The sequence below is a fragment of the Clarias gariepinus genome, chromosome 15 (assembly GCF_024256425.1).
Source record: "Clarias gariepinus isolate MV-2021 ecotype Netherlands chromosome 15, CGAR_prim_01v2, whole genome shotgun sequence".
Classification (NCBI taxonomy): domain Eukaryota; kingdom Metazoa; phylum Chordata; class Actinopteri; order Siluriformes; family Clariidae; genus Clarias; species Clarias gariepinus.
The window spans coordinates 13,981,423-13,996,926 of record NC_071114.1 but is presented as its reverse complement, the minus strand read 5'-3'; the positions used below and the strand labels follow the sequence as shown (position 1 = coordinate 13,996,926).

The 15,504-nt window shown below is 36.0% G+C and overlaps 1 protein-coding gene across 1 annotated transcript; it reads left to right on the top strand.

Annotated features, from left to right (window-relative positions):
• The first annotated feature begins 6,113 nt into the window (after positions 1–6,113).
• On the top strand, positions 6,114–11,785 carry LOC128543015 (anionic trypsin-2-like). Its single transcript, XM_053513291.1, has 5 exons — positions 6,114–6,171; positions 7,823–7,967; positions 8,056–8,200; positions 10,366–10,623; positions 11,244–11,785. The coding sequence occupies exons 1-5, from the start codon at positions 6,114–6,116 to the stop codon at positions 11,400–11,402; spliced, it is 765 nt and encodes a 254-aa protein (XP_053369266.1). The 3' UTR covers positions 11,403–11,785.
• Positions 11,786–15,504: the final 3,719 nt, after the last annotated feature.

The following is a 15,504-nucleotide window of genomic DNA, read 5'->3' as shown; positions in this document are numbered from 1 at the left end:
AGTGAGCTCTGTGAATCAGAGGGTCCAGGGTAATCAGAGGAACCTAGCACCTACAGTAGCAACCATATATGAGGGTAACCACGTGTCTGCCTGCTTGAAAATGTAGTTGCATGCAGGTTTGCCTGTTGTGCGACCTTTATCTCTACACAAACTGGTTTTATAAACATGAAAATAAACTCAGTGTACTCTAGTGGCCTCCCCGGTCACCAGATCTAAACCCAATAAGCACTTTTGGGATGGGGAAGAATGGGATACTCATAGCATGAAAGTGGTGCTGACAGATTTGCAATCCAATGCAGTCACATTAGCATGGACAAGAATTGAATAGAAATGTTTTCATTATCTTGTGAAATCAATGAAACAATGAACTGGGATATTCTAAGAGCAAAGAAAGGTTTTACACATTATTAGTATGGTGTTTCTAATAAACTGGTTGGTGAGTGTAGATGCTGAGACCAAAGTAGCATGCCTGTCTAAAGCAACTTCTAATTACTGCTGATATCATCTGGCCCTTCTCATCACTAAAGGTTTGTTTTGAGTCAGTACCCAGCCAATCTTGTTTATCTCCTGTGCATACATTCTACAGCTATAATGACAAGTAATAATTAAGGGACACATTATGCAACGTCCTGTATCTGTGAGGTTGAGCAAGATAAGAAATATACTGTGGTTTTCCTTGATAAGGTAAGTATCTGAGGTTATGCATCTAGCTTTATTCAGCACATCGTATTTTTCAAATGTATTTACAAATAGCAACATATATTTACAACTGCAATAAAACATTTCTTGTTGTGTTTATAAAATAAACCACAGACAATCAGGTACACTTCATTCAATAATTAATTAATTTATTCATTCATTCATTTATTCATTCATTCATTCATCTACTCTTTTTAAATTGTACCCGATTTTCAATACAGTTACCAATCCTTACTCATTACAAACAATCTTGTACAAAACAGATATCATCCTGGAAAGTCAAGGTTACTATGTTCTAGCCATACATAGGTCTGTAGGTATTTTTGTCAGACAAGCTGATGACAGTGACTTACAATTTCTATGAGTATGTGATGTTTTTTTTTTATTTTTTGGTATTATCAGGGTAATAGACACAGACATTATTATGGTATCAATTACATAACTTCAAAATCTGTGTGGCCATTAAAAATATATATATTTGTTAGTGTGGCTCATTAGGAAAAAGGGCTTTAAACTGACTTTGTGTTGTTATAATAGAAATGTGTTAATAGAGAACAATTTTACAATAAAAAGCCTTTAAAATTCTGATTATGGATCTAGAGATGCAACTTAATCTAAATATATTTGAAAAGTACAGACAATAATATTCTACAAGGAATTTACAGTATTTTCATTTTCAATATTTCAATAATGTTTTTTTCTGTATAATGTGTATAATGTTAGGAGGCACGCTGCCTTAGTGGTTAGCACTGTGGCCTTGCACTTGTGTGCATGAAGTTTGCATATTCTCCCCATGCTCGGGGGTTTCCTCTGGGTACTCCGGTTTTATCCTACAATCCAAAGACATGTTGGTGTGGCCAACCGCTATTCCTGAACTGCCTGTAGTGTATGAATGAGCATGTGAGTGTGTTTATGTGCCCTGCGATATGTTGGCAACACATCCAGAGTGTGCCCCACCTCATGCCCCAAGTCTTCTGGGATAGGCTGCAGGTCCCCCGCGACCCTGTATACAGGATAAAAAAATATATTGAGTGCATTAGTAAATAATGTTTGATTTGTAGGAAGCAACTTTTTAAAACTTGCTCCACACCAGACTCAACCTTATGATTCAACATGAGCACTTTTCTCACAATTAAACAGTTTATTTAAACTACCTTTCCTGTCTTGATTCTGAAAATCACGTAAAGCATTTTTATCTTGTGATTGTGTGTGTGTAAAAGTCATCCTTTCATGCATGTACTGTTTATTATAACACACATGTGTGCGTGTGTAAAGCAAAAGGGATTTATTTATACTTTTTTCAAAAGTAAAGTGCATATTAATTTGCTTTATTTTTACTTTATATTTTGTATTAATTATTTTTATATATTTATTTTTTGGATACTTTGTGGAACAAATAATCTAAGTTTTCATTATTTCTTATATACGAGCACGCTTACAGAAAGAATTATGCTCGTAATCGAAGTATTATCCACTGTATAAATAAAATATAATTAAATGAATTAATAAATTTTTAAGATAAAAATTATTTGCACGTAGTTTTTATTGTTTTCCATCATTCTGAAATCTGACTCACTCATTGTCTATACTGCGTTATCCTGTGTACATGTCCGCAGGGGGCCTGGAGCCTATCTCAGGAGACTTAGGGCATGAAGCAGGGTACACTGTGGACGGAATGCCAATCTATCACAGGACACACACATACACACTCACACACTCACTCACACACTGTGGACAATTTGGGAACACCAAATAGCCTTATCTACAAGTCTTTGAAAGTTGATGTCTGTGCGTGTGTGCGTGTGTGTGTGTGTGCACACGCATGCTTGTGTGAGTGAGAATCTCTATCTGTAAACTAGTGTGTGTGTGTGTGTGTGTGTGTGCGTGTGTGTGTGTGTGTGTATATGTGTGTGTTTGTAAAAAAGCAGCCCTCTTCCTCTTCTCTCCTCTCTCTGGCTCTATCGGCAAGCTGATGTGTGCATGTATGTCTGTGTGTATGTGCACGCGCGCTTGTGTGATTGAGAGTCTCTATCGGTAAACTGGTGTGTGTGCATGAAAGTCGTCATACACAGTAGCCCCCCCTTCCTTGTCCTCTTCTTTCTCTGGTCTCAATCACTACAGCCATGGTTCTTTTTAAAAGTAAAGTGCAGGTTAATTTGTTTAACTTTACTTTACCTTTTGTATTAATAGTTTTTATATTAATATTTTTGGGCTGTGGAATGAATTGTTGGAGTTCCCATTATTTTTTATTTGAAAATATGCTTTGATATACAAGTGCTTTGATAAAGAATAGTTTAACCAGGTAAATACTACTTTACACATTCAAATGGTTTTTTGAGTTGTCATGGTTGTATATAAAATCACTGGCATTAAAAAATAAACTTTTGAAGAACCATGTTTTGTCACTTTCTGTGCACAACGGCACGATGATGCTGTGTGAGTGTGTAGGTTGAAAACCAGATAAGAAAACCAGAGGTACAACAACTTTGATCTTATCACATTATTACTACATGAGACTCAATTTGTTGGCAAGAGTGCTTCCTGCAGATTAAAAAAAAAGATAAAATGAAAAGCATTTAAGATATACAGTATTTAAATAAAAAATTATTAGAATTTAAGACACTAACTATGAGTTCCAACATGTTCCCAAATGACTTATTTAGTATGCATTAATGTATGTTTTAAGTTTTAAAAACAAGCTGAAAGTATGTTCTTTATGTACAAAGTACACTGTAAAATGTATATTTAAATACACTTTTGTTTTTACATGGGTTGAGCCACCACTGGTTGTAGATGTTGGTATGTACTATATAGTGGTTTACATTGTGTGTTAAGGCTATCTTTTACCAAATTAAAAATGTAAATCCCCCAACCTCTTAACCTTTTTACATACGAATCCTAAAAGATTTTTAAACTTCACAAGGTACTGACTGACTGGATTAAAGAACTGATGAATTAAAGTTTCGTTGAACAACAAGACTTTTGCCCATGTATTGCTTAAATTAATATTATAAGATTGTTGTAGTCCAGAAGTGGCCAACCCTGACCCTTAAGAGCTGCAGCCCTGCGTGGGTGTGTTTAGTCAATCAGAAGCTGAAAGATCATTCAAGCCTAAATTAAGAAACCCTTGAGCAGGCAAAACACTGAAGCTTCAAGAATGTCCCTCTATTCCTATTAATTGCCTTCTTGTATGAACCTGGTCACTGACACCTCAGCCTGTGCATACATCCTGTTGTTTTACAAGCTGAGGAAAACCCAATGTAGCAGATTCTATAGATTCACTGGTGACTATGTGGGCAAAAGGAATTACCAGGTCAGCCAAACTGTCTTCAACATTCATCATCCTCGTTAGAGACCAGTAATACTGTCAATCACAAGACTTATTCTTCCTAAATCTTAGAACATCACTTATGCTCTTACTATTACAATATAATCACAAATAAGATAAGTGTAAAGGAGCTCTTGGTAGTGCTTTATACTTTGAGTGAGAAAAGCATTTGAAAAAAAAAGTATACCTCCTGAGACACAAATTCACACCAAACATTAAGGAGCAAATAACAAGTTTAATCTTAGTTACATAGAAACTGCATATTATTTTCACATTCAGCAAAAATATAAATGCAACACCTTTGCTTCTGCTCCGATTTTTCATGAGACGGACTTAAAGATCTAAAATTAATTCCAGATACACAATATTACCATTTCTCTCAAACATTGTTCACAAATCAGTCTAAATGTATGATAGTGAGCACTTCTGCTTTGCTGAGATAATCCATCCCACCTCACAGGTGTGCCATATCAAGATGCTGATCTGACATCATGAGTAGTGTACAGGTGTACCTTATACTGCCCACAATAAAAGGCCACCCTGGAATGTGCAGTTTTGTCTCACAGCAAAATGCCACAGATGCCACAAGCATTGAGGGAGCGTGCAATTGGCATGCTGACAGCAGGAATGTCAACCAGATCTGTTGCTCGTGCATTGAATGTTCATTTCTCCACCATAAGCCATCTCCAAAGGCATTTCAGGGAATATGGCAGTACATCCAACCGGCCTCACAACCGCAGACCACGTGTAACCACACCAGCCCAGGACCTCCACATCCAGCAGGTTCACCTCCAAGATCGTCTGAGACCAGCCACTCAGACAGCTGCTGAAACAATTGGTTTGCATAACCAAACAATTTCTGCACAAACTGTCAGAAACCGTCTCAGGGAAGCTCAACTGCATGCTCGTCGTCCTCATCAGGGTCTTGACCTGACTCCAGCTCGTCGCCGTAACAGACTTGAGTGGGCAAATGCTCACATTCGATGGCGTCTGGCACGTTGGGGAGGTGTTCTCTTCACGGATGAATCTCGGTTTACATTGTTCAGGGCAGATGGCAGACAGCGTGTGTGGCGTCGTGTGGGTGAGCGCTTTGCTGATGTCAATGTTGTGGATCGAGTGGCCCATGGTGGTGGTGGGGTTATGGTATGGGCAGGCGTCTGTTATGGACGAAGAACACAGGTACATTTTATTGATGGCATTTTAAATGCACAGAGATACCGTGATGAGATCCTGAGGCCCATTGTTGTGCCGTACATCCATGAACATCACCTCATGTTTCAGCAAGATAATGCACGACCCCATGTTGCAAGGATCTGTACACAGTTCTTGGAAGCTGAAAATGTCCCAGTTCTTGCATGGCCAGCATACTCACCGGACATGTCACCCGTTGAGCATGTTTGGGATGTGCTTGACCGGCGTATACGACAGCGTGTACCAGTTCCCACTAATATCCAACAACGTCGCACAGCCATTGAAGAGGAGTGGACCAACACTCCACAGGCCACAATTGACAATCTGATAAACTCTATGCGAAGAAGATGTGTTGCACTGCATGAGGCAAATGGTGGTCACACCAGATACTGACCGGTTCTGAGTCCCCAGACCCCCAATAAAGCAAAAAACTGCACATTCCAGGGTGGCCTTTTATTGTGGGCAGTATAAGGTACACCTGTGCACTACTCATGATGTCAGATCAGCATCTTGATGTGGCACACCTGTGAGGTGGGATGGATTATCTCAGCAAAGCAGAAGTGCTCACTATCACACATTTAGACTGATTTGTGAACAATGTTTGAGAGAAATGGTAATATTGTGGAATTAATCTGGAATTAATTTTAGATCTTTAAGTCCAGCTCATGAAAAATCGGAGCAGAAACAAAGGTGTTGCGTTTATATTTTTGTTGAGTGTATATTTGCTTACAGTAAGTTTTTTTTTTTTTTTTTTTTTTCATTTGTACTTCACTCAAAGCAAAGGGGGTCGGGTCGTGTACACTCTTACCTAATAAAGAAAACCATAAGCAGGAAGTCATGATATGCATCTGTATAAAAGATGTGTGTCTTTTTCTTGGTGTGTGTTAGTGGAACAATGAAGGCATTGCACATTCTGCTGCTTTCTGCAGCGTTTAGCATCCTCTCTTTTAATGGTAAGCTAATTTTTGAATAATAATAATATTAATAATTAGTGGCAGCTGGTGCAAATTTTTTTTTGTAGGGGCGCAAACAAAATTAAATTTTAACTCTTAATAATCGTCTGTAAATAGCCATTTATTAGGTGATTAAGCATCATTACTACTTATATAAAATAAAGGCATGACTTACATTGCATCCAGTGAAATTCAATGTGAAATAATTACATGTTAAAGTAGCATTCTTCTCTGACTAACTTGGGCGGCAGATAATAATAATAATAATAATAATAATCTAGCACATACTAATACTACTGGACATAACATTTCCTTCTTTTCTCAAAACACTGAGCTGTATATATGTTGTTCACGTTGTATCTATCTATAATCTCGTGGTTCTCAAAGTGTGGGGCGCCCTACTAGTGGGGAATACAGACATGACTGGTGGAGCGCAATGAATGGGAGAGAATTAGGGGCAAATAATAGGGAAGTACCTATTCTAATTCATGCTTTTCTTTATTTACAATAAAGATCGGACACTCGAAACTAAACAAATCACACGCAAAGAAATAGTAAATTAAAATAACATTAGAGAAAAAGTGGAACCATAGTGCAACAATAACGGTTTAACGTCAGCATGTTAATTGCAGAGGAACAATATATAAGGAAACATTCAGTATTATATATGTAATTTTATTTATTCCAATATGTATGCTAATGTTTCTGTATTTTTGTTAAACATTAATATTTTATCAGGCAGTACTAGTCTGGCATTTTTCAAAGTTGCTTTTTGATCCTTCAGGCGCTGAACAGAAGGGAAGGGGGATCAATATCGTTCTACGCTTTTTGTTGGTGTACAGCATTTTGCGATGATCCCTAAATCATTTGTTGCGCTGTAGAGAATAATGGTGTTTATGCTTTTAAACATGTATAATTTAAGGTGGATGGAGCTTAAAGACAATGTAGAGAGGAAATATATGGGGGTTATTTGCAGGTTTATTTACGCAGCTATTAAATTCGGAGATGCGAATATCAAACTAACTTAACCGCCGTCACAAACCGGGTCAGTAGAGTACTGTATGTAGTGAGCATAATAACGTCAATGGATACATTTGTTACATGGACCACAAAAAAGCAAGTGATTCAGCATCATCAGCCTAATCAACCAAAAGCCAGCCTATGTTGCGCTTGGATTCATGGTGGGGATGGTGGGGGCAGAGGAGAGACCCATGTGTGTTTTGTGTCTTAAACCGCTGGCAGCAGACAGCATGAGAACAAAGTAGGAAGACACTTAGAGACAACACACCCCAGTCACGTTAATAAGCCACTCGACTTCTTTGAAAGAAAGCTCTAGATAAGTGACGAAGTAAGTCTGTTATAACAATAGCACGTGTATTTTATCTGTTTTGAACTTGGTGTTATTTGATCATATTAGTTTAAAAATTGATATTTCAATAAATAGTTAACTTGGCCGATTTCGTTATCATTTTGTTGACAAGTGGGGTTTGAAAATCCCCCCCCCCCCCCCCCCCCTTAAGTGGGGAATGACAGAAAATGTTTGAAAACCACTGGAATAATCGGTTTAATCTACATCTCTGTATTTCTTTTGTGTGTAAATTTAAAAAATGGCAAGTCCAACTAAATGTCTTTTGATTACATTTTTTTCCAGTTACATATGGAGAGAAAATAATCAATGGTACGGAAGCCCCGAAGAACTCACTGCAGTACATGGTATCGATGCAGTGGAATGGTAAGCACATTTGTGGGGGATTCCTCATCCGCCCCAGCTATGTGCTCACTGCTGCCCACTGTAGGTAGGTTACTCATGTTGATTGATTCTTAATAGGTAGAAGCGTGTGGATTAATTTTTTTCAATGTAACAAGTTATCTGCTGCATTATAGAATGCACAGCGATCTCAGTGTGGTCATCGGGACTCATGACATCAATCCGAGCAGAAGCAATCTGAGAAGACACAAAGTGGCTAAAATACATCCACACCCATCATATAATAAACCCATTGATGGGTATGACATCATGCTACTGGAGGTAAAATAAGTCTACTAAACTACAGTTTATTTAGTCATCATTCACAGGGCAGTTTAACAATATAAAATCCAAATTATAAAGCAATATTAGTAATTAGTAATTCAGGGTTAAAAACGTTGCATTTAATTTCAACACAATGTACAGTTTAATATTCAGTGTGATTGTAAGTCTAATATTGCTTTCATACAATAATTCTATTAACAGGTTATTAATATTGAGTAACTGACATTTCAGCCACAACATCAGCAAATATTTGCTTATGTTTTCTGCTGATTCAAATTTTGCTTGTTCATGAAAATAGTTCTCAAAGAAGTCATAGCTGGATAAAGCACGGTATGTTACTCTGCACTGAAATAGACTAACTGACAGCCTTTAGTACTGTAAGTGTATTAACGGTTTCAGTGTAGTTACCTACTGCTAGAATTAAATACAGACAATGGAGAGACAACGAACTGAAAACAACTAAATGAGATAGGCAGTGTGGTTAAGAGATGTAAAAAAGTAAATAAGAACAAACATTTAAAATTACTTGCATATCATTCCATCTTGCTTGCAATGTTGTCATCCAGAAGTGTGATAAAACATCTATAGAACAGATTCAGAATTTTAAAGCCTATTTAAAATATAATTTTATTAGATTTTTTATTGCAAGTAAGACATTCTATTTAATTGGCTTAATTTACTATACAAAAACACTTTTTAACGCATTTATTATATTAAAACATAGGACCATTAAACAAGGGCTCACTGAAAGGCACACACATGTAATATCAGCTTATGGTAACTTATTATGGTGCTCACTTAGGCCTGGTGTGATTCAAACCATACATTACCACACAAGAGCTGTTCATATCAGGACTAACTGTTGTTTTTTGTTTAAGCAGTATATTTACCATTTCATATAATGATAAAAATAGTGCTACTCTGATATGGGGCAAGAGTAGTTGTGGTTAAGCTGGTGGAAGGTTTGTTCAGGTTTGAAAAACTGTCATAGGTTCAAACCTTAGCACCGCCAAGCTGTCATTGTTGGCCTCTGGACAAAGCAATCAACATTCAACTGCCCGCATGTAATGAGATAACTTTAAGTACCTCTGGATGAGGGTGTCTGCAAATTGCCGTAAATTATATGTTGCCCTCAAAACTTTTTAGAACATTTTTTTGTTTTAATGCTTAAAACTGGATATTATTTAGCGTAGTCAATTTGCAGCTTGTATAGCAGTACAGATTTACTGTTCTCCAACCATACCTCAACATGCAGATCTTATTGCCTAAATAACTGGAAGCAAAAATAAAGACATGCCAAAACTGTGTCCAAAGTATTAAGTTTTAATATTTTGTTTTAGCACTATTGTTATCTAGCACAGCCATAATCATCCGGGGCATGGAATTCACTGGAGCTGCACATGTTGTTGCTGGGATCCTCTTTCACTCCTCCATAATGATATCACAGAGCTGCAGGATGTTAGACACATGGCAAATAAAAATCAGAAATCACTATAAGTTTTATAAGTTAGAAAGTGATCCCAAACTTTTGAGCGGTAGTATATACCGTATATTTTTTGAATCGTTATTGACCTATGCTGTGCCACTTGGGTTTTAATACTTAAATTGCAAGCTTTCTGTGAAGAGACTTTTATACAACAGTTAGTTCTAGAATGCTAATTTAATTGAATGAGTAAAAAGAGTTTTCAATTTATGCTATTTGACGTTAAATTTTATTTTCTAAATTTTTCTAAAAGCAATATGAGACTTGCAGTTGTCCTTTTTTACTGAATATTAGCACACCCATGGTGATTTATTTAGGGAGAACCTCTCCAATGTCAAAATATGCTATGTGCTGTATGCTACCTCATACTGTAGGTTATGACAGAAACTAACCTGTTCCAGTATGTCCCACAACATTGAAGATTGAACTTTAACAGATCTGGAAGTTGAGTCATGTCAACTGGACTTTTTCTTCATTCAGTAGAAACAGTTCACTACTCGTTCAACTAGCTCCTTCAATCAGATTTTTAATAGACCAAAATAATAATAAAAAAACATATATATATAGCCTATATATAAATCAAGAAATAATCAACTTAGGATACAACACTTAATAATAATAAATTATTTTTATTATTTCTTTCTTGCATACTATATAATGTTAATTCTCTAACAACAAGCTTTCAGAGAGAGTCAATCTGAATGAAGATGTGAAGACCATCGATATCCCAAGCAAGAACGATTGGATCTATATGCCGTGCCAGGTTGCAGGTTGGGGACTAACTAAAAATGGAAAACTAGTGAATGACCTTATGGTGACTGAAGTCCCCATTATTAGTACGGAGGTCTGTAGGAAGGAGTGGGAGGGGAAAAATATTAATCTCCCAAACAACATTCTGTGTGCAGGAGGCTATCAAACCACCCATGGAGCATGTCAGGTATGATAACTGAAAAAAACTCACCAGTCACATTTTTAGGAATATCTGTAATTATGTGTCAGCAGCACAGTACATTAAAGCATGTACTGTAGATATACTGTAGGTCAAAAGCTTTAGTTCACATCAAACATCATAATAATGAAAAATCGTAATCTGTTTGACTTTTATCGTGGCCCGATTTACAGCATGCATTTCGGAAACCGCTGATCGCTTGGGAATAGACTTTAAAGTTTACAACAAATTTTTCCTATCTTCAATTGTCTAGCCATGATTGCCTTTCCTGGCAGGAGTTGAACCTGATGTGGAATTTAACTGATGTAGCACATCAGCTTCCTCAGTGTTTTTTGTTTTTCTGAAATACTTAAACCAGCTCATTTGGTGCAAACATCCAGAGATCACAATTTTCCTCATTTCGATGTTTTATGTGAGGTCTTTACCTGTAACTGCATGTTTTTTTGTTTTTATTTGCTGCTGCTGCTGCCACTTAATTGCCTGACTAAATAACTGCATGAAATAGCAGGTGTGCAAGTGTTCAGTAAACAGCAAGTGTATATGTTTGCTTCATTTTTCTTAACAATGAGACAGCTGAAAAGGTTGTGCTATTTGTCCTGTTTTGACAGGGGGATTCTGGTGGGCCTCTGGTGTGCAATGGTGTTGCAGTGGGCATTGTGTCCTTCAATTATGAGAAAAACTGCACCTATCCGAATGTCCCTAATGTCTACACGAATATTTCATCATACACAGACTGGATTCACGATGTGATCCACAGACATGCTTAAGATGTATTTATCTCTAAATATTGTTTAAATTGATACTTTGCTAATTCATCGCTGCATAAAATTGTATCGCTTAAACCAATATTCAGAGGCAGAAAAAGAGACAATTTTTTTTTTTGTAAAGTAATATTTATAGTTCCTGATGAGTCTCTAAATTTAAAGGAAATTTAAAGTCAGTACTGCATTTGCATCTTAAGCATGATTTTATTCTTTTATGGTCAGCATTTGGTTAAAAAAAAAAAAAAAAGCAACTCAAAAAGCAATGACTTAATAGAAACTCTCACTTACATATGTAATCTGAACATATGGTTTGACATGTCATCATGTTGTATCACTGCTTTCTTAGTAAACAGCCAAATCATGCTTTATGAGAAATAAATGTAAATGTGGCAAATTGTGGTGTTACTTTTGGCACACTCAGTGCGGCAACACTCATGTCCATCACAGTCTCACATGCTGCAAGTAAAAAAATGTGATAATGTTTGAGCTTAACATAACAACAATAATAATAAAAAAAAAACTCCTCCCAAATAAGGGTATAGTCTATTTTACAGTCAACAGAGTACATTAGTTAACACAGCAAACTGCAGATCTTCTGAGAAAGTGAAGGGAAAAAATAAATGCAATAATAGCAACAATCTAGCCTTGTTCATCTTTATATTCATAAAACTATACTCATTTGTTTATTTTACTTAAAACAGGTATTTTAAATAAATAAATAAATAACTTGCATTGTAATTTGACCACATTTTTAGCATTTCTCTTGAATTCTGCCTTTAAAGGATGGGACTCAATGTTCAGCTTACACACAGGAAGTGTCATTGCAGTCAGCTATATCCATGAGACAGTACTGTAAGTGTTCAATTAATGAGGTCCTTAACATTCTGCATGCCTTGACTGGTGTACCCACTCTTCACATTCGGAGCAACTGATAAAGCCTGGATGGATTTACACATGCCTGTGTGAAAAATGTTTAAAATCCATATTTTAGCACACTTACAGTATACTGCACGATAAATAGCTGGGTCCATACAACGAAGAGTTATTAAGGGATATTTTAAAGTAGTATCAGAAACCTTAAATTCTTCAGTTCATGAAATATAATTTTATGAATCAAAATTTTTACTGATCCTGCCATAAATATATACATCACCCTAATGAAATATTCAATACTGCTTACATGCAGTCTGCCTCGTTCTTTCTTCTCCGTTTTGTGCCCGTAACTTATGCAACAACTCACACAGCTTAAAAGATACCTATAGACATTCTAAACTTGAAAACATGTCTAGAATAGCCACAAAAGTGTCAGTGGGTGCTGAAGCTCTTATCATGATAAAGAAGCAGACTAAAACATTCTACATAACACAAGAAATATTAACTTGGCCAACAAATGGCAAACAAAATAACTTTTTGTTACTCTCATTTATCATTTAAATTTTCACAACTGTTTTTCTTTGCCCAAATATGGAGAAAATTTGTACTATAGTGGTGTGTAGTACAATAGTAATAGTACAAAAACAGTTAAGTCGATCCATCAAAATTACTTTAAGTAATAACATCGCTAACTAAACTAATATTAATATTAATAATTTATTCACTTCAAAACTGAATGCAATATGTCCTGATTTCTCAGACCAGATATGTCATCTTATCCCTATAGGAAAAAAATCCAAAACACAGACCACTGAAAAACTTCAAGGTTAGAAGGCAGAGCGTCTACAAGAAAAGACATCAAATGTCGAGAGACTGTGTATGTCAAGTGTTCTCTTACGAGATTCTGTGTCCTATAATCTCAGTTAACATGTCCACAAGCTCTAATATAGAGGTACCAATAATTTTGACAGGGTTTTACTTAAATCGACAGGTTTCTAATATGATTGCCACAAGTTACTTTTTTTACTTTTTAAGTTTTTTTTCATGAGCCTGAAAATCTGTGATGTAGCTGCACACCTGTTGTGCACCCTGCGACGTTACACAAACTGGTTTGTATGGGTTTGTGTTAAGGGTCATATGTATTTATTTTTTCTTCTATGTAGTAGAACACTTTTGTGCTGTAAGTAATGCCTGCCCACTTTGCTGGCTACTACCGCAAGTAAATTACAGACCTGTGGGAGATCCTTAAATTACATAAAATTATGCGTATAGACAGGTAGCAGTGTGACAGGTGATAGGCCAGGATCACCAGACTCTAGTATTCCCAGAGTCTACATCTAAAATAATATGATTGATTAAAAATATATAAAGTACATGAAGTACTAGGTTTTTTTTTAAATGATTAATTGACACATAGTGAGCTCTGTGAATCAGAGGGTCCAGGGTAATCTATGCAACCTAGCACCTACAGTAGCAACCATATATGAGGGTAACCACGTGTCTGCCTGCTTGGAAATGTAGCTGCATGCGGGTTTGCCTGTTGTGCAACCTTTAGCGCTACACAAACTGGTTTCATAAAAATGACAATAAACTCAGTGTACTATAGCGGCGTCCCTGGTCACCGGATCTAAACCCAATAAGCACTTTTGGGATGGGGAAGAATGGGATACTCATAGCATGAAAGTGGTGCTGACAGATTTGCAATACAATGCAGTCACATTAGCATGGACAAGAATTGAATAGAAATGTTTTCATTATCTTGTGAAATCAATGAAACAATGAACTGGGATATTCTAAGAGCAAAGAAAGGTTTTACACATTATTAGTATGGTGTTTCTAATAAACTGTTTGGTGAGTGTAGATGCTGAGACCAAAGTAGCATGCCTGTCTAAAGCAACTTCTAATTACTGCTGATATCATCTGGCCCTTCTCATCACTAAAGGTTGCTTTGAGTCAGTACCCAGCCAATCTTGTTTATCTCCTGTGCAAACATTCTACAGCTATAATGACAAGTAATAATTAAGAGACACAGGAAAGACTAAAGAAGTGTTATGCAACATCTTGTATCTGTGAGGTTGAGCGAGATAAAAAATACACTCTGGTTTCCTTGATAAGGTAAGTATCTGTGGTTATGTGTCTAGCTTTTTTCAGCACGTAGTATTATTCAAATGTATTTACAAATAGCAACATATATTTACAACTGCAATAAAACATTTATTTTTGTGATCATAAAATAAACCACAGACAATCAGGTACACTTCATTCATTCCATAATTCATTTATTCACTCTTTTTAATTTTACCCGATTTTCAAAACAGTTACCAATCCTTACTCATTACAAATGATCTTGTAAAAAACAGATACCAGCCTGGGAGAGTGAAGGTTACCATGTTCTAGCCATACATTATTGTAAAAAAAAAAAAAAACTACTCATTTATAATAGAAGTCTGAAGGTAGTTTTGTCAGACAAGCTGATGACAGTGACTTACAATTTCTATGAGTGTGTGATGTTTTTTTGTTTTTTTCAGGGACACTGTTATTATTATGGTATCAATCACATAACTCCAAAATCTGTATGGCCATTAAAAAAAATATATTTGTTAGTGCGACTCATCAGGAAAAAGGGCTTTAAACTGATTTGGTGTTGTTAAAATAGACATGTGTTAATAGAGAACAATTTTACAATAAAAAGTCTTTAAAATTGTGATTATGGATCTAGAGATGCAACTGAATCTGAATATATTTCATAAGTACAGACAATAATATTTTAAACAGAAACAAATACACTGCAAAAAAATGTATTTTAATTTTCATTGTTTCAATAAGCTTTTTTTTCTGTATAATGTGTATAATGTTAGGAGGCACGGTGGCTTAGTGGTTAGCATGATATAATGTGACGAATAGTGACTATATAATGTTTTTGTTTGTAGGAAGCAACTTTTTAAAACTTGCTCCACACCAGACACAACCTTATGATTCCTCATGAGCACTTTTCTCACAATTAAACAGTTTACTCAAACTACCTTTCCTGTCTTGATTCTGAAAATCTAGAAAAATATGTTTTAATTAGTATTCAGTCATACTGTAACCAACTGTCAGTAGTTTGCTCCAGTAGTCTGATCTGGACCAGACTTATTGGCTCATGCAAAATAAAATAAAAATAAATAGGACTTTTACAGTATATGAAATTTTACTGCCTATTATAGGATTTAAGTTGAAAATTTTTGCTAAG